Source organism: Moschus berezovskii, chromosome 21 (genome assembly GCF_049115385.1).
Source record: "Moschus berezovskii isolate FMDL1 chromosome 21, NW_MosBer_1.0, whole genome shotgun sequence".
Classification (NCBI taxonomy): domain Eukaryota; kingdom Metazoa; phylum Chordata; class Mammalia; order Artiodactyla; family Moschidae; genus Moschus; species Moschus berezovskii.
Genome location: NC_142480.1, coordinates 15,016,802 through 15,035,724, shown reverse-complemented (window position 1 = coordinate 15,035,724; position 18,923 = coordinate 15,016,802). Strand labels below are relative to the sequence as shown.

The 18,923-nt window shown below is 47.3% G+C and overlaps 1 protein-coding gene across 1 annotated transcript in view; it reads right to left on the bottom strand.

Annotated features, from left to right (window-relative positions):
• TGM5 (transglutaminase 5) overlaps positions 1 to 16,673 on the bottom strand; it is a 33,491-nt gene extending 16,818 nt beyond the window's left edge. The window contains 6 exon segments of the mRNA XM_055418327.2: positions 5,270 to 5,447; positions 6,006 to 6,134; positions 9,317 to 9,435; positions 10,720 to 10,965; positions 11,076 to 11,255; positions 16,502 to 16,673. Coding sequence (XP_055274302.2) covers positions 5,270 to 5,447; positions 6,006 to 6,134; positions 9,317 to 9,435; positions 10,720 to 10,965; positions 11,076 to 11,255; positions 16,502 to 16,511 — 862 coding nt within the window. The 5' untranslated portion in view covers positions 16,512 to 16,673.
• Between the last annotated feature and the right edge of the window lie 2,250 nt (positions 16,674 to 18,923).

Genomic DNA, 18,923 nt, shown 5'->3' with positions numbered 1-18,923 from the left:
AGGAACCCTGCCTGTTAATGCAGGAGACACAGGTTCGATTCCTGGTCTGGGAAGATCCCATGCCACGGAGTAACTAACCCTTGTGTGCCACAACTTGTGTGGCCATGAGCCACAACTACTGAAGCCCATATGCCCTAGAACCTGTGCTCTGCAACAAGAGAAGCCACTGCAATGAAAAGCCCACGCATCACATCTAGAGAAAAGTTTTACTCAGCGACAAAGACCCAGCACAGCCAAAGGAGAGCTAAAGTCTGGTGGGTGGCTAGAAACAACTTTTGCACAAGACCCAGCATGACCTGTGGAGACTAAGAGCTAGGGATTAAAGCAGTATCAGGCCAGTGATCATAGCAGCACTATTTACAATAGCCAAGACAGGAAGCAACCTAAATGTCCATTGACAGATGACCAGACAAAGAAGACGTGTTGACATAAGACTACTAAGCTGTACCCAGATTCCTGAACCACAGAAACTGTGAGATGATAAAAGTTGTTTTCAACTTAAAAAAAAAAAAAAAAAGATGGGACTTCCCTGGTCCAGGGGCTAAGACTCCCTGCTTCCAAGCAGGGTTCTGTCCCTGATCAGGGAACTAAACCTCATATGCCACAACTGAAGATCCTGCATGCTACAACAAAGATGGAAGATCCTGTGAGCTGCAGAAAAATGCAGCCAAATGAGTAAATAAATATATATTTTTTAAAGATGTGGTGTGTGTATATAATGGAATATCACTCAGCCATAAAAAGAAATGAAAAATGCCATTTGCAGCAACATGGATGGACCTAGAGATTATCATACTAAGTGAAATAAGTCAGAAAGACAGGGACATTGACTCAGGGTCCATCTCTGAGAGGTAATGGCAGTTGCTCATCGTGTCTGACTCTTTGCGACCCCATGACTGCAGCCTGCCAGACTCCTCTGTCCATGGAATTCTCCAGGCAAGAATACTGGAGTCGGGGTGCCATTTCCCTCCCCTTGAGAGATAAGGACTCAGTAAAAACAATGAGATTAGAGTTATTGTATTGAAATGAAGATAGTGAGGCACTTTATAGAGGCCACTATATAAGTGAGTGAGAAGAAATCTTAAGATGACTTCTAACCCAGGGGTGTTTGAAACTGTTGTCAGCAGAGGACTCCACGTGAGAACCAGATCATAAGTGAGAACCCAACATATAAAAGATGGACACATGGGATAGTTTGGGGTGAAGGAGAAGAGCCCAATCCTAAGCTCACAGCCTCCTCATCTCCCAGGCTGTTTCCCACCACCCTCCTCTGTGGTTCCAGGCCCCAGGCCCTCCTTTACAGAGGGTCCATAGGTCTGCCCAAGGCTTGCTGCCCCCACCCTACCCCCTGCAGCTGTGGGCAGGGACAGACCAGGCACATCCCCAGGTTGCCTGACTTTTCTTTTGTAAACAACTCAGCTGATTTATAATCCACATACCATAAAATTCACCTTTTTAACGTGTACAATTCAGTGGTGTGTTGTATATCCACAGGCTGTGTAACAATCTCCACATCTAATCCCAGACCATTTCATCACCTCAGAAAGGCCTTCCATCCCCTGCTAGCTCTCACTTCCCATTCTCCCACCCCTCCAGCCCTAGGCAACTGAGAAACAACTCTCTGTCTCTATAAACTTGCCTATTCTGGGCATTTCACATATTTGGAATCATACAATAGGTGACACCTGGCTTTGGGGAGAATTTTCAGGTTGCAGAATATCGCTGTTCCCTCTGTTCCTTTGTTGCAGAGCAAGGCATCCAGGCTACTTCACAGACCTCAGGGCTGAGGGGCCTGGCCTTGTCACAAGAAGTGGGTAGCCAGGACAGGAAAAACGCCTGATGACTGAGATGGAGAGCTGTGGAGCAGCCAGCCCTGAGCACCAGAGGGAGGGAAGGTCAAGGAGTTCTCTGAAATTGCCAAAGTAACAGCCAACTCAATTGATGTCAAGGAAACATCTATCCAAAAATTTATAATCATATCTTTGATGTATGCAAAGTCTCTTTTTTTGTGTGATTTTTCTTTAGGAAGTTGAAGTCAGTATGCTGATGTTATCTTTTTAAATGCAATATGGGATTTCCTTGGTGGTCCAGCAGTTTCCACTGCCAGGAGTGTGGATTTGATCTCTGGTCAGGGAACTACGATCCCACAAGCTGCGTTTGGCAGGAAAAAAAAAAAAAAATATATATATATATATATACACAGAGGTGAGAGAAGAGGCTCTTGAACAGATTCCAGTTTCCAAAAAAAAAAAAAAGGAAACAGGGAGGCAGAGCTGCAGAGGGGAGTATGCACATCTAATTAGATGAGTTACAAGAAGGTAATGGCAACCCACTCCAGTACATTTGCCTGGAGAATCCCATGGACAGAGAAGCCTGGTAGGCTGCAGTCAATGGGGTCGCGAAGAGTCGGACATGACTGAGCGACTTCACTTTCACTTTTCACTTTCATGCATTGGAGAAGGAAATGGCAGCCCACTCCAGTGTTCTTGCCTGGAGAATCCCAGGGACGGGGGAGCCTGATGGGCTGCCGTCTATGGGGTTGCACAGAGTCGGACACGACTGAAGCGACTTAGCAGTAGAAAGCAGCAACATGGTCACCTTAAGCCTCAGTTTTCTCATCTGTAAAATGACGTAATATGCACCCGCAGGTGACTGTGAGCATCAGGAAGTGCCCAAAGCATGTGCCTTCAGCACAGGGGATGCCGATTAAATGGCAGCTGCTAACATCATTCATGCAGCAGTCTAGTCTAGTGGTTAAAGCCACCATACCTGGAGGGAAACTAGCTTTGCCACTCAATTTCCTCATCTGTAAAATGGAGATAATGATCGAACCTATCTCTGAAGGTCATTTGGGGAATCAAATAAGATGATCCTAGTTAGAACTTACTGCCATCATCATAAATTAGTTTTAGGACATTTTCATCTCTGCAATAAGACCCCTGGGATGCCTATTTATCATTAATCCCCACTTCCATTCCACACCCCAGGCAACCACTAATATGCTGTCAGTCTCTATAAATGTGCCTTTTCTGGACATTTTATATAAATGAAATCATTCAATAAGAAAAAAAAAAGAACTTATTGATTGTTCACTGTACCCTGGCATTTTTCTAAGCACCGTCCATGTACGAACTCAGTCAATCCTTCCAACAACCTTATAAGGTAGGTACTATTAATTTCCCCATCCTGTGCCTGGGGAAACTGAGGCACAAGTTAAACGACTTGCCCAAGATCACTCAGTCACTTAATGGTAGTACTAGTATTTGAACTCAAGCTTCACCATTATTCTAGGCTGTCAAGGTTTTAGCACAATGCCTGGCACCAAGAAAGTCCCTAATAAATGTCAGCTATTGTTCAAGGGGTCACAAAGAGTCGGACACGACTGAGCGACTGAACTGAACTGAACTGAAGTGAATTGTGACTGTTAAAGAATAACAGTAATAATTTTTAACAACATGTTTTGGCAACTGTATTGGGTTAAAGAGTCTGACTAAATCCTTGACATTTAGTGGAGGATTGAAGCTGGGTGTTACCCATCTTTGTAACCACGATTGTTAGAAGCACAGTGCCTAACATAGGATAAGGACTCAAGAAGTGTTGCTGGATAAGTGATGAGTTCTCCAAACTGATAGACATTTATCAACATACAGCATGGTGGCCCTATCGGGGAGAGCTGGTGTTGTTGAGCTGCAGGTGAGCCAGGCACGCTTGACCAACTTGGCCCAACCTTTGCTTCCAGGGTCACTAAAGGGCCATGATTCTCATAAAATTTTAATTGGTCTGCTCTCATTGCATCACCTCCATTCACTCTATCACCACCCAGTTCCAGACAACCACACCCAAACACCTGGCCCTCTCCCTCTATACACACACCTTGCCCAGTAGACTCTAGGCTTTTCCAGTCCCAGGAAGACTCCCTCTCTGTCATGTACAAGATTATTCCATTCTCTGCCTTCAGTCTTGTGCCTGCTCCCTGGATGACTCAGACATCTGTGACTCTGGGCATCAAAGCTGTCGAATTTCTGGCTTCTAACCCCTGGGCCATTAAGGCATCCAGTTCCAGATGCGGCTCTGCAGCTGCAGATGAAGAGTAGCTCAGGACTACCCTTCTTGCCAACCCATGTGAAGGCAAGAAACTTCCCGATGCCCCTGTGGGCTAATGTCCCTGTGAACAGTGGGCTGACATCTGCTGCTTGGCAGCCTGGGGCTCTGTAGGCTTCCTTAAGGAGCCTAGTCCAGCACACACACACCACACACACACTCACAGACTTCACCAGCCTTTGCATACAGGGAATTTCTACGCAAAAGGCCTGAGCCCTCAATAAACACCAAGCTGTGGGCAGATCTGGCCTTCCTGGATTGGCCTAGAGAGCCTTGTGAGTAAAAGTCATACCTGGCCTCTTTCCCCAGCCAACAGGATTAACCTCCTGATTGTGACTCAAGTTAGGTACACAGATAGCCTGCCAGGAGGCTGAGAGCTGGCCTAGACATTGGGGCAGTGAAAGGGCCAGAAGCAAGTTTGGGCCTGGCTGAAGCAGAAAGTCTCCCCTGCCACCTCCAGTGTGTAACTCATGTGCAGGTGTTGCCTCCCTAACACTCACCCTCCCCTTCCTTCTGCTTGCTCGTCTCGCCACCTGCAAACCAGTTTCCATTTGCTTTCTTTCCCAGTACATATTTTTAGACTTTTCTTCTACTAATGTAATATTAACTGCCTATCTGAAAAGCTGATCTCTTATTGTCCCCCCTTCCACTACGGGCTTGGTCAGGACTCCAAGTGCGCAGAACACGTGACACCTCGAGATTCAAGGGCATTGTACTTCGGCTGCCATCTTGCTCTCGCCCCGTGTCCACTCCCCATGCCTAGTTGCACATTTCCCTCCCGTGTATGCACCTTCATCAAGCCCATTCTCTGTGCTCAGAAAGGACACTAACCAATTTATCAGTTTTCTAATGACTCGGTCTTTCACCTTTTTCCTATTGTGGACCTGGACAATTCCCAGCCAGGCTTTAGGGAGGATACTGTTAGGTTGTCCAAGTTCAGAAGGGAAGGGCACCACATCCTGAGAAGTGTACGATGTCCACCTCAGAACTACCCTCTGAGATAAACCAAGGTATGTGAAGCCTGAGGTCAGTGATGAGACATTCTGCCTCCTTGTAAATGTCCCTCGGTGGGAACTGTGTGAGACTTCTGGGTCGGGAATGGCACTGAGGGCTAAGACGTGAACCAGTGCCCTTGCTGTCTTTCCACGGGGCCCTTTCCACTCCCTACCTGTGCACATCACAGCAGCAAAGACCCAGCACTGCCCATAGCGCACTGGCTGGCAGCCCGTGGCGTGCCACTGCTTCAGGATGGCCACGCTGCCCATCCACTCCGTGGGGTTGATGCCGTCTGAGTAATTCTCCCCCCAGTTTCCATTGAGCACCCCACTGTCATCATTGCTGTTGATCTGCAGAGAAGCCATAAGTAGAAGCATTAGAAGCAGCCTTTTCCTCAACAAGTGGGTTGCCTTCTGGGCTCCTGGGCCTGAGATACAGGAAGGTTTGATCTTATTTTAGCTGGGATCTTCCAGACCTTCTGGGGAAAGGTGAGGGTGGGAAGCCAGCTATTCTGACTTGTGCACCACTGTTAATTACTTTATTATTCTGTTTCTACCCACCCTCTTGACCCCTCCACCCCCCATCCCTGCAAAGCCAGAGTTTGGCTCTAAGAGCCTTTGAACACACTTCAGAGGTAAGGAAATTTAGACACAAGATTATTTCCCAAACCAGAGCTTCATTTAGTCTTTCCCCAAAATGCAGTAATTAATGGAGGTGATGGTCATACTCAGCCGTTCCAGATCTCAGTTGAGAAAACCTGTTACCCAGATTCTTCCATCAGTCTCATCAAGAATGGCTTTGCCAGAGGGCTTCTGCCTCCTGACCCTTCATTCCCCGGCTGCAGTGGGCAACCATGAGTGGGCGGGGCTCCCCTGCAGAGCTTCCTCCCTCCCTGGACCCAACCTCACCATGGCACACACCACTCTGCTGATGTAGACGGGGCTGCCCCGTAGGGCACAGTCCGTGGCTGGGTCAATCTGGAAGTTCAGGCTCTTGTCTAGCAGCTCCAGACAGATGTCTATGATATTCTCCTCAAACTGTGAGAGAAGACGCAAAGAGGTAAGATGCCCAGGCTAGGCACACGTGGATATGAAAAGAAATACATGACCCACCCCACCCAGTTCTCCAGTGGAGTGTGTTTGTGGAATACAAGTCCATTTGGAAGGAAACTGTCCAGCAGCACAGCCATGGATGACCCTATAAGGTTTCCAAGCTCTGGAGTCACAGCTTGCCTAGTTTGTAGTTCCTGCCTGTCAGATTCCTGGAGTTTTTTCCAGTGAGTCTGACTGGCTGAAAAAAATCTGTTTCTCCTTCTTCTCCCCTTAATCCACACTCTCGGAGCCCCTGGGATGTTTCTCGCTAAAGCCATGTTGCCTCAACTTCCATCTCTACCTGCTGACCCAGCTCGTCATTGGCAGCTAGTGCTGAGACAATGGCACGGACTTGTCACAGCACCCATGATTCAGTGGAGCTTTGGATTGACTAACAGCATACGAGTTATGGAAAATTTTCACCAAGACAGGCTGACTCTTTGTCCTTCAGGCTTGGAACGAATGCCACTTCCTCTGAGGCTTCCCTGAGCCGGAGCCTCGTTTCACTCCATAGCCCTGGCTATATATCTTACCCATTAGATTCAGTTACGAGATAGCCAGGGTCTGTCCTCCCGGCCTGACTGTATGCCATGTCCCTCCAGTTCTTCTCACAGCTCTACCCCCTAGACCTGGCATTGTGCCCAGCACATAGTAGGGACTCTGTGTGTCTTTGCTGAATGAGAGTAAATGAATACATAAACAGAATTAGAAGGCTTCTCGGATCCATCTTCCCCAGGGGACAGTTTGATTGGTTGACTTTTCTGCTTTAAAATATTCAGTGGGTCCTATGGCCTGCAGGATCAAAGCTCTAACCTCTTCAAAGCACATGAGACCCTCCCTAATCTGCCCCCGCTTCTACCTTCTCAGCCTCATATCTCAATAACCCTCACCACTGTATGTGGGTTATTTGTTTGTTTCTTTTGTTTTGCTCCAGCAACATCAGATTCCTTGTAACGCCTGTAGCAGGCTAAATCATTTCTCTCTTTTATGTCTGCTCATGGTTCCCTCTGCCTGGGATAGTTCCCCCTTTCCCTTCACTTGGCTAACTCAGTTCCAGCATCTCCTCTGCCAAGAAGCTTCCCCACGACCCTCGTGCCCAATCAAGTGCTCTTCTTCAAGGCTCCCAGAATACCCTGCACCTGGCACTCAATCTTTGTGTATCCCACTGCATAATCAGTGACCTACTTATGTGACTGAGTCCCCACTTCACTGTGGGCTCAGGGGCAGCGTTTTATTCATTTTCATGCTTCTAGCATCCAGCCCCTTGCTTGGCACTGAGCAGATATTCAGTGTGCATTCACTGAAGAAGAGAGACAGAAAGGAAAAACCCAGGACTCAGCAGCATCTCCTCACTTCTGTTTCTCAGAGATGACAGCCAATCCCTATCCAGGGGCCCTCTGGGATCCCCATCTGCCCATGCTGAGTGAGGAGTTGGGCATGTCAGTTGGGACCATTTGAGGCTTTCATATCTCACCTTGACCATAGCCACCCTGGGAGCCAACGTGGGACCTGATGCCACCTGTGCTGGAGTTCTCTTTGAGCAAGTCTGGGACAGGAACCCGTATCAAACTGATACAAGCACCACAAGCCCCCCACAGAATTTTCCAGCTGCCACCCCTTCTGAGCAGCCAGAGTTGCTCCCCACAGACCCCCAGAGTGTTCTGGTGCAAGGGCTCAGCCTGGCTCTGGGCTTCCTGGAGTACCTGCTGTTGGCTGAGCTTTCAGTGGGAGGCAGGCTTTCAGTAACTCAGGCGTTACAGAGCCTTGCAATTATGACGATGCTGTTTTTACAAACAAAATCACATGTTTTAGAATATGTGTAGAGAACAAAATGTAGAGAACACACACCTTGCTGGTGACCGTGCCTAGACAGACTTTCATATTCTAGACACCCATTTTTGTAATGTTTTATAACGTTTTTTAAGCAATTATATGTTACTTTAAAATTTTTTATACCAATTTTATTTTTTGTTGAAGTATGGTTGATTTGAGCTTCCCTCATAGCTCAGTGGGTAAAGAGTCTGCCCACAATGCAGGAGCCATGGGATCGATCCCCGGGTCGGGAAGATCCCCTGGAGAAGGAAATGGCAACCCACTCCAGTATTCTTGCTTGGAGAATCCCATGGACGGAGGAGCCTGGTGGGCTACAGTCAATGGAGTCGCAAGAAGTTGGACACTACTGAGTGACTAAGCTGTCACCACATAGTTGATTTGCGATGTTGTGTTAGTTTCAGGTATATAGCACAATAGTTCATATTTGTTTGTAAACACATATATATTCTTTTTCAGAGTCTCTTGTCTTTTAAGTTGCAAATTAGAATTTTGAGATTAAAATATACATACAACTATATATAAAATAGCCAACAAGGACCTACTATATAGCACAGGGGACTATACTCAATATTTTGTAATAATCTATAAAGGAAAAGAATATATATTGCTGTTTTTTTTTTACTGTACCACATGACATTGTGGGGTCTTAGTTCCCTGACCAGGGATTGAACCCATACCCCCTCCAGTGAAAGTGTAGAGTCTTAACTAACCACTGGACCACCAGGGAGGTCCCTGTACTATTTTTATAATGAAAAAGGTAAATGATCAAAACAAATAACTGAAGAGGCAATGGCAGTGGGGAGGAAGACACCCTGCCGCTCATCAGCCCTGGTTCTGGCTGAGATGTTCAGGGGACAAATTTTCTCCAGTGTGACAAAATGGATCCTAGAGCCTGTCACCTGGGGTTATGAGGATGAAGTAAGTGTGGTAGCAGGGGCCGCACTGGAAACACTGCTAACAAACAAAAATCCAGGAGTGATCATGACCATCGTCACTGTTGTACCTGCATCTGCACCCTCTTAGTGGAATTCCTGGGTGGGTGCCTTCAGCTGTCCTTCCCCTTTAATTCTTATTGTCCAAATCAGATGTGATCATCTAACAACACTTTCCACCTTTCTACAGCTGCTCCCCTAGCTCCCTGGGATCACATCTCATATCCTCTTGGTGCCATTTAATTCCCACTTGACAGCAGTTCTGGGTGAATCTTGCATGAAGGGCACCCTCCCACCCGCTCCTGCTCCCCTCTCCCCAAGAGACCAGAGCCTAAATGGGCCATGAGCATAGCTGAGACTCACTTGTCCATAATTCCAGGGGCAGGGGCGGATCCAGTTCTTGTTCCCTTGATAGATGAAGCCATAATCATTCATGACATATTCCTGCCTCTGGGGTTCACTCTCCAGGTAAACAGCATCCTCTGGGAATCAAAGTGGGAGGACACAAGGCAGAAAAATCACGTTGTCCTTCCTGCTCTAGTCCCACTCAAGAAGGCCCAGGCCCACGGGACCTGAGCTCTGGGGAGAGGGCTGGGTGACTCCAAGAGGCGCATGAGTGAGGGGGAGACCCACACCCACCACCCATCAACACCAGCCGAAGGGTCAATAGGAACAGCAGGTAGAAGTAAAAATAAACTTTGGTGGAATTTTTTGGCTTACAAAGCACCTTCACATCCTAGCCCCATTTCAAGGTTGAGGAAATAGGCTCAGGGTAATAAGATCCGTCTAGTCAAGGCTATGGTTTTTCCCGTGGTCATGTATGGATGTGAGAGTTGGACTGTGAAGAAGGCTGATCGCCGAAGAATTGATGCTTTTGAACTGTGGTGCTGGAGAAGACTCTTGAGAGTCCCTTGGACTGCAAGGAGATCCAACCAGTCCATTCTAAAGGAGATCAATCTTGGGTGTTCATTGGAAGGACTGATGCTAAAGCTGAAACTCCAATACTTTGACCACCTCATGCAACAAGTTGACTCACTGGAAAAGACTCTGATGCTGGGAGGGATTGGCAGCAGGAGGAGACGGGGACGACAGAGAATGAGATGGCTGGATGGCATCACCGACTCGATGGACATGAGTTTGAGTGAACTCTGGGAGTTGGTGTTGGACAGGGAGGCCTGGCGTGCTGTGATTCATGGGGTCGCAAAGAGTCGGACAAGACTGAGGGACTGAACTGAACTGAACTGAATAAGTAACTTGTTCAAACTACACATAAGTAGAGCGAAATTTGGACACAGAGCCCATATTGAGTGCATGCTTTTTCTGCTACACTCAACTAATCCTCTATGGAAATGAGCAAACTGGAGCCTAGGGGTTCCTCCCTCGCTCCCTCCCTACTTACCTTCCTTTCTTCATTTTACCCTGTACTTCATTTTACAAATTTTCAATGAAATGTACTTATTACTCTTATAATGGAAAAGCTCCAGTTAACTTTAGAATGTATGATGAAGGTAAACGTTAATAGTGGTCAATAGTTGATTATAATAGTTTTCTTTTAAAGTAAAGATGACTTGGTTCATTATTTTAAAATTCTGAGTAAGTAAACAAATAACAAGGCTTCTCTGCCCTGCTTGTTGGCGGTTGGGAGTGGATGCTGAGTGCATGGGATTGGGGAGGTTTGCGGTGGCTATGGAGAAGGGGTCTGGAAACGCTTGAGCCTCGCTGTCTATGGCACTGACAGGGGCAGAGGTGAGGGCATCCCGCCTTACCTGGGCACCAGGGATTGAAGAGCAGGATGAACTCCCCGAGCTGGTAGGCTGTGACAGGCCCCTGTGGGGATTTGATGTGAACCTTCAAGAGGTACCGACCCACAGCTGCCACAGGAGGGGCACACAGGCTCACCTCCAGGGAATTGGCCCCGATGGTCTGCAGTGAGGCGATCCAGGGGCTGGGGCCACGGTGACCTGCCAGGCTGAACACGGCTCGGGTCCCCTTGGGCAGATCTGGCAGCGGTCCTAAGAGGGAAGCAGAGCTGGGGAACTCTGCAGTGACCTCCCAACCCCCGATAATCGCCCCCAACAGACACACACGCACATGACCCCCGCAAGCCAGCCAGAGTCCTCACCGGTCTCAGTCACAAAGATGATGTTGTCCAGGCCTGGCTGGAAGGCCCGGTTCCTGAAGTACAGGGTGATGCTGAAGGCCTGGCCCCGGCGAACAAGGAGGCGGTTGGAGCTGATTTCCTCTGTATGGTGCCGCGCGTTGTTCCAGGAGCTCTGGAGGTCGGTGAGGGCCACCTCCAGCCCTGTGATGGGACAGCAAGGGCAAACCAAAGGGCAGGGATGTGGGTTCTGGTCCAGTCTCGTCCACCACTTAGTAGCCGTGCAAACTTGGAAAAGAAACTGAACCTCTCTGAGCTCAGTTTCCAAGTAGGTAAAATCGAATCTCTGATACGAGCCTTTCAGGGTTTGTGTGAGGGTAAAATGGACTTCTCTTGTGGCTCAGACAGTGAAGAATCCTCTTACAATGCAGGACACCGGGGTTCAATCCCTGGATCGGGAAGATCCCCTGGAGAAGGAAATGGCAACCCACTCTAGTGTTCTTGGCTGGAAAATCCCAGGGACAGAGGAGCCTGGTGGGCTGCAGTCCATGGGATTGCAGAGAGTCGGACACAACTGAGCGACGAACGCTAAATGAGGCTCCATGCATGCAAGTGCCTCTCCCTTACTTCTTTCCCCCACCTTCCCTGCTCCTGTGACCTTCTGTCCCTTTCTCCCATAAGGAGGCACAGAGTTTTCTGCCCCTCTTTGACTCCTCTTGTAGGCCTGGCCAAATCTGACTGCTCCCTTCAGTCTAGCATGTCTCCAGCTTCACTCTTGCATCTTCTTTCTTGGAATTCACAGTTTCCCTTGTCCCTGTACCAGTCTCCAGCTCTGAGAGCAAGTCCCTGGAGTAGCTGCCCCAGGTTAATTGTAGCTGCCCCTGGTTAGCTGCTATGTTTGAAGTAATTTGCTAGCTCTGTTACTACCACTAACGCTTTGTGCCCAGTGACTTGGGAGCTGGGAGCTGAGAGCTGAGGACAGTCTCAGAAAGGCCCACTCCCAGCCTTTTGCAGCTTCCGTTAAAACACAGACTGAGCTCAGCGTTCTCCAAGTGTGCCTCCCCCAGAGGGCTCCACTTCTGACTCCTGCATGTTTGGCCCTGTTTGACCTCAGTCCCCAAGCACCTGGTTCATAGCCCTTAAATCACAGTTGACATCGTCTCAGTCTCTATCCATTCATGTGTCATAACTCCCTTCACTCCTTCCTTTAAAATATCGGTGGTGTTCCTCTGTCCCTTTCCACATGAACACAATTCCAACCTCCTCACCTCACTACTAGTGACTACAACAGCCTCCATCAGGTCTGCATCCTGTTTCTCCATGTCACCTGCCCCTTAACACATCACCAGATTATCTCCCCTCAAGACAATTTGATCATTCCGTTGTCTATTTGCTTTAAAAGTCCTGAGATACTCCCCAGGCTGCCATCCAAAAGACGCACTCTTAATGTGACACTCATGACCCAGCAGACCTGGCCTTAACTTATGCGTACATTCTCACCTGTCACCCTTCCCAGCACAGGCCCTGTCCTCCAGCTAGTCTGTCCCCAAGCAAAGCTCTACCTGTGTATTTTGGTCCTACAAGAGCTACAACTCAGAATGTTCCTTCATTATAAAGAATTTGCATAACTCAACAACAACAAAAAATAACTCAAATGAAAAATGGGCAACTGGTGTAAGCATTTCTCTAAAAAAGATACACAGAAGGCCAAAAGGCACATGAAAAGATGCTCAACAGAACGAATCATTAGAGAAATGCAAATGAGATAGCACTTCACATCCATTAGGATAGCTATAATAAGAAAAACAGTGTTGGTGGTGGGGATGTGGAGAAATTGAAACCCTCATATGTTGCTGGTAGGATTGTAAGATGGTGCTCCAACTTTGGAAAATAGTTCTTAAAATGTTAAATGTTGAGTTATTATATGACCTGACAATTCCTAGATATATACCCAAGATATGAAAAATGTATGTTCACATAAAACCTGTACATGAATGTTGATTGCAGCTTTATTCATAATAGCCCTAAAACTGTAAACAGTCCAAATGTCCATCATCTGCTTAACAGATTAATGAAGTGTGTATAGCCACACAATGGAATATTATTCAATCATATAAAAGGAAGGGTGAACGTACTATAACATGGATAAAAGTTGAAAATACTATGCTAAGTGAAAGAAGCTAGACTAGACACAAAAGCCCACATTTGTATGATTCAATTTATAGGAAGTATACAGAATAGACAAATCCATAGAAACAGAAGTAAGTTAGAGTTTGCTAGGGGCTGGACGTAGGGGAGAATAATCATTGGAAGGACTGATGCTGAGGCTGAAACTCCAATACTTTGGCCACCTCGTGCAAAGAGGTGACTCACTGGAAAAGACTCTGATGCTGGGAGGGATTGGGGACGGAGAAGAAGGGGACAACAGAGAATGAGATGGATGGATGGCATCACCAACTCGATGGACATGAATTTGAGTGAACTCCGAGGGTTGGTGATGGACAGGGAGGCCTGGCGTGCTGTGATTCATGGGATCGCAAAGAGTCGGACACGACTGAGCGCGACTGAACTGAACTGAACTGATGGGGTTTCATTTTTGAGGTGATTAAAATGTTTTGGAACTAGTTAGTGGTGATGCTTGTAAAACTTTGTGAATTTAGTATAAAAAAACCAATAAATTATACACTTTAAATGTTGAGCTTTATGGTATCTGGATTATACCTCAGTAAGGCAAGGAGATCCAACCAGTCTATTCTACAGGAGATCAGTCCTGGGTGTTCATTGTAAGGACTGATGTTAAAGCTGAAACTCCAATACTTTGGCCACCTCATGCGAAGAGTTGACTCACTGGAAAAGACTCTGATGCTGGGAGGGATTGGGAGCAGGAGGAGACGGGGACGACAGAGGATGAGATGGCTGGATGGCATCACCAGCTTGATGGACGTGAGTTTGAGTGAACTCCGGGAGTTGGTGATGGACAGGACAGGGAGGCCTAGCATGCTGCGATTCATGGGGTCGCAAAGTGTCAGACATGACTGAGCGACTGAACTGAACTGAAATGAAGGCTATTATAAAACAAATATGAATCAAATTGACTGTACCAAAATACCCTAATAAATACTAAACTTTATCTTCTCAAACTTATTTAAGTTCTTCTGATTATATTTAAAGTGTGTACCTTTCTTATAAACTAGTTGTTGTTTTATTGTTATTATAAAAGAAATGTAAGCATAAAGACTGGCACATTGTAGATACTCCAGTGTTTACTAGGTTTAATAGAGTTCTCTGTTTTTTTATATAATCCCCTGAACTTATTTTGTATTTCAGATTCAACTACTACCTGTTGAGGGCCTGATTACATGTGCTAGGCCATGTTCTAGGCACTCTAGGCCAGTAACTTCATGGAATACTCGCCACAGCATTGAGGGGATGAAATGTCAGTGTCATCCACGCTTGAAAATGAGAAAACCAAGATGTAAATAGGCTAAATATCTTACCCAAGGTCAAACTTAGGGTAACTGACCCACGTCCGGTGCTCTCACCATTACCCAACAGCTGCCACCTACTGCTGGCCTTCATCTGACACACTGCCCCCTGGTAAAGCAACTGAGCTTTTTCCAGAAAAAAGAAGCTCACCCTTTTTAGAAACCAATTGCCTAGACAGGGATTGCTAACTGGCCCTGATTCAGGTTGGACATGTGACCCAAACTACTCAACAGCTGTGGCAGCATCTTCCTGACAGCCAACACAGGGCAGATCTCATCCTCCGGATGCGTCGTGGGTCAGGTTAATATCTGCTTATAGCACAGGGATTATTCTTCAGCCCAAACATCAGATATCCAAATAGGAGGTACATTTAATACTGGACATTTTTATTCTCTTTGATGAGAGGGGAGAATTGGGTGAAATGATCAGGGAGTCTTAGAAGGGAAATTATCGGAAAAGCTTTTAAAGTAATTGATCTCAGGATCTATCCTAGAGTAAAACCTCTCACAGGAGCACAGAGAGGCACAGATGAGAAAGTACACTGCAGCATTGCTTGTGTAATTGAAAAATGGGGACAACCTAAATACCCACCAATAGAAGATTGGGTAAATAAATTACTTACAGCCATACTATGGAAATACTATACAAAGTGGAAAATACTGGCGTAAATCTTTTGGCACTCAGAAGTGTGGATAGAGGTCCAAGAGATACTGTTGAGTGAGTAAAAAATATCTAGCTGTAGAAAAATATGTGCAATATGATGGTACCATGGCTATGCCAAGAAGAAGAAGAAGAAGCCATACAAGCTAATCCTATGCACTACATTGAGCATATATACATGAATATGAGTGTGTAGACAGAAGACTAGTAACAGTGGTTTCTCTAGAAATGGGGCTAGGTTCGAGTGGTAGTCAGGGGACTATAGGTTTATCTGTAATTATTGCTTTATTTTACTCAAACTGTGTGTTCATTATACAGTATTTTTTGTATAATTAAAATTTATAAAAATTTAAAACTAAAATTTTAAACATAAAAATAGTAAATGAAGAGGAAGCTATTACATTTGTAGAGCTTTTCGCTCATTTTTTAGATGGTTTTGGCGCTTCCCTCATTAGCTCAGCTGGTAAAGAATCCACCTGCAATGCAGGAGACTCTGGTTCGAGTCCTGGCTCAGGAAGATTTCCCTGGAGAAGGGATAGGCTACCCACTCCAGTATTCTTGGGTTTCCCTTGTGGCTTAGCTGGTAAAGAATCTGCCTGCAATGCGGGAGACCTGGGTTTGATCCCTGAGTTGGGAAGATCCCCTGAAGAAGAGAAAGGCTACCCACCCCAATAGTCTGGCCTGGAGAATTCCATGAACTGTATAGTCGATGGGGTCGCAAAGAGTCAGACATGACTGAGTGATTTCCACTTTTCACTTTTATACATGTTTTTGACCAACCATTTAACCTTTGCAGCAGCTTTTTCCGGAGAGAGGGAGTTGATGCAGAGAGAAGGGTAGTGTTGAGAACATGAGTCACAGACACTCTGGGGTGGAGGTAGAAGAGTGAAGATTCAGAGAATCCTAGAGCTAGAAGACAGTTTTAAGATGATCTGGTCCAAGTCCCCTCATTGGTCCGGCACGGGGACTGGGAACTAGAGAAGTAACTTGTTCAGTGTCCAGATCAGCTCTGGCAGAGAGGGTAGGAACCCTGACCCCCTAATCCCTGGCCCTGCCCTGGCCCACGGGAATGTGGAAGCAGGCATGCTGGTGCTCAGCTGTTTAGCTTTTCACCTGCCAGCCTCCACCTGGTCTGCTGGTTCTCAGGCTCCCGATGAATTCTGCTGTTTCTGGAACTTCTCTTCTTTCTGCCACCATTCTTGACTTACTTGTTCCTCCCTCTGAATCCACCCTTCCCTTGACTTCCTGCAGTCTCTCTCTTTCCCTCGGCCCTGAGCTCCAGCAGCCCCGTGGGCTTTGCGTACCTTCTGCCATGGTGGCTGCCTCTGGCTCCCAGGATGCTCCGCACAGAACAGCTGGACGGCCTGGAGTGTCAGGAAACTGGTCCTGGCGTGTCTGCTTCCCCTTCCATCCTCAAGACTCCAGGAGACACTGAAGGCGGGGAGGCTGCTGCACTGCCACCTGCTTACTGGGCAGATCACAACTGGTTTTCTCACTTGCCCTCAGGTTTTTCTTGGCAGTGATGCTTGACTGAGAGGAAATATGGAGGCCAATGAACTGTCAGGGCCTTGTGCCATGTGGGCCTTTGGTAGCTCTTGGGCAATGGGGCATTCCCTGGCGAGTACTGTGCTGTGACGGGGAAGCCAGGTGGGAGAGGTGGGCTGATAGAGCCTCTAGGAGGAGGGAGGAGGCCTGTGTCCCTGCAGGAAGGAACATCAGAGTCCCAAGACTATAGGTCACCTAAGAGAACTCTCCAGACTAGAACTCTGCTTGGCACCTGAGCCCTCTCTTTTATCCTGAAGAGTCACTTTCTGGACATCGTATGCAGACAGAACCCACTCTTGGTATGACATGTTGGTATTCGTTTTCTCGTGAAGATACTGTCTTGAGTGAGATCTGTCTGGTCCAAAGTGAAAGTGTTAGTCTCTCAGTCGTATTGGACTCTGCGACCCCGTGGACTGTAGCCCGTCAGGCTTCTGTGTCCATGGGATTTCCCAAGCAGGACTACTGGAGTGGGTTGCCATTTCTTTCTCCATGTCTGGTCCAAGGTGAATTGTAAATAAAAGCAGTAGAAGAAAATTTGGGAAGATTCATGGAGAAGTTTGGGAAGTAAGTAAGAGGGTGAGATTGCCAGTGATGACCTTGATTTTAGTAAGACAAGTACAAGTCTTTGGAGGAAGAAAAACACAGATGGGAGAAGATAAATGGAAGGAGCAGGGAAGGGCTTCTCATAGGGAGTGGGGGGATACTCAAAGCCCCCTACTCCAGCATTGGCCCTACATTTCCCTGCTATGGGACATTTCCCCCTGCTTCCCTTGCTTTCTGGGTCCCTAAATTTCCCTCCTCAGGAACCTCATTTGCCAGCATCCATCCACTCTCTGTCAGCTCTCTCTGTTCCCAGTCAGCTCTTACAGTGTGTGTATACACCTACATATACATTTCACTGTCTGACACCCCTGCACCCACCTTCAGTCCAGAAAGGAACTCCTCCCCTCTCCACTTCCTCCTGCATCCTTGGTCTTGGTGACTGAGGACAGTGTCCACCCAGTCACTCAAGGGGAGACTCCTTATCCTTCTCTGTCCTCTCTTAGCCTAGCAGTCGCTAAGCCCTGTGCAGCCCAACTCCTGGTTAATCCTGCTGCTGCTGCTAAGTCGCTTCAGTCGTGTCCGACTCTGTGCGACCCCATAGACGGCAGCCCACCAGGCTCCCCCGTCCCTGGGATTCTCCAGGCAAGAACACTGGAGTGGGTTGCCATTTCCTTCTCCACCTGGTTAATCCTAGTTAACTCCTAAAAGCGGCCCCTCTTCCCTGTGCCCTTGGCCCTACCTTCATTGAACCCCCTTGCCTGAACAGCAACTCCTAGCCAGTCTCCCACCCATTCTTCTTCCAAATGAGTCTTCTTCCAAACTTCCGAAGTAAGTTTTCTGAAGTGCCGATTCAACCAGGCTGCTCTCTGCTTTAGATCCAACAGACAGTGAAGTCAAGACTTCTTAGTATCACTTTCAGAGCCCTTCAAGACCTTTCCCCTCTTGCCTGAAGTCCAGGGAGGCCAAACCCCTTCTGTTCTGGCCCCCAGTTCTTCCATGCATGCGTTGAGCTGTCTCTCTCTGAAGTCTTCACGCCTCCCTTGTCTACTTTCTGCAACCAAGCTCAAGCTTCCTGACACTGTCTTTACCACGCCAGGTGCTTAGGGCTGCTTCCTTTTACATTCTCTATCAGTCTAATCCCACTTGACATTGTAAATATTTACCTATCTTTCCCCCAGTTCCCCTTGAGGGCCTGGTCTGTGTCTTATTGCCATATAGGACTTAATCACGGCAGTGGTTAATAGTAAAACCACTGGAGAACTAACTAGTCATAGCTTTCAAAGAACTGTTTTGGTTTGTCATGTGCACTATCCCACTTAATCTTCACACAGTTGTCTAATGTCTTTAATATTATGCTTCACAACTTACAGATACACTTTCTCATTTGACCCTCACAGCAACCCTCTGAGGGGAGGTGGGCTGGCACTGCGATTATTGTTGTTAGCATTTTGCACCCGAGGGAGCCAGGACTTCATCCCGGACTTCTTTGCTTTATATCAGCATGGATCCCAAAACCCCCTTCCAAAAGGACCTGAGAACGGCAGTCTCCATGGACGCCTCAGGCCACAGAAAGACTAGCAGTCAGGAGCCAGGGTGCTTGTCTGGTTGTGCCTCTTTGTTCCACAGCCCCAGCACTTC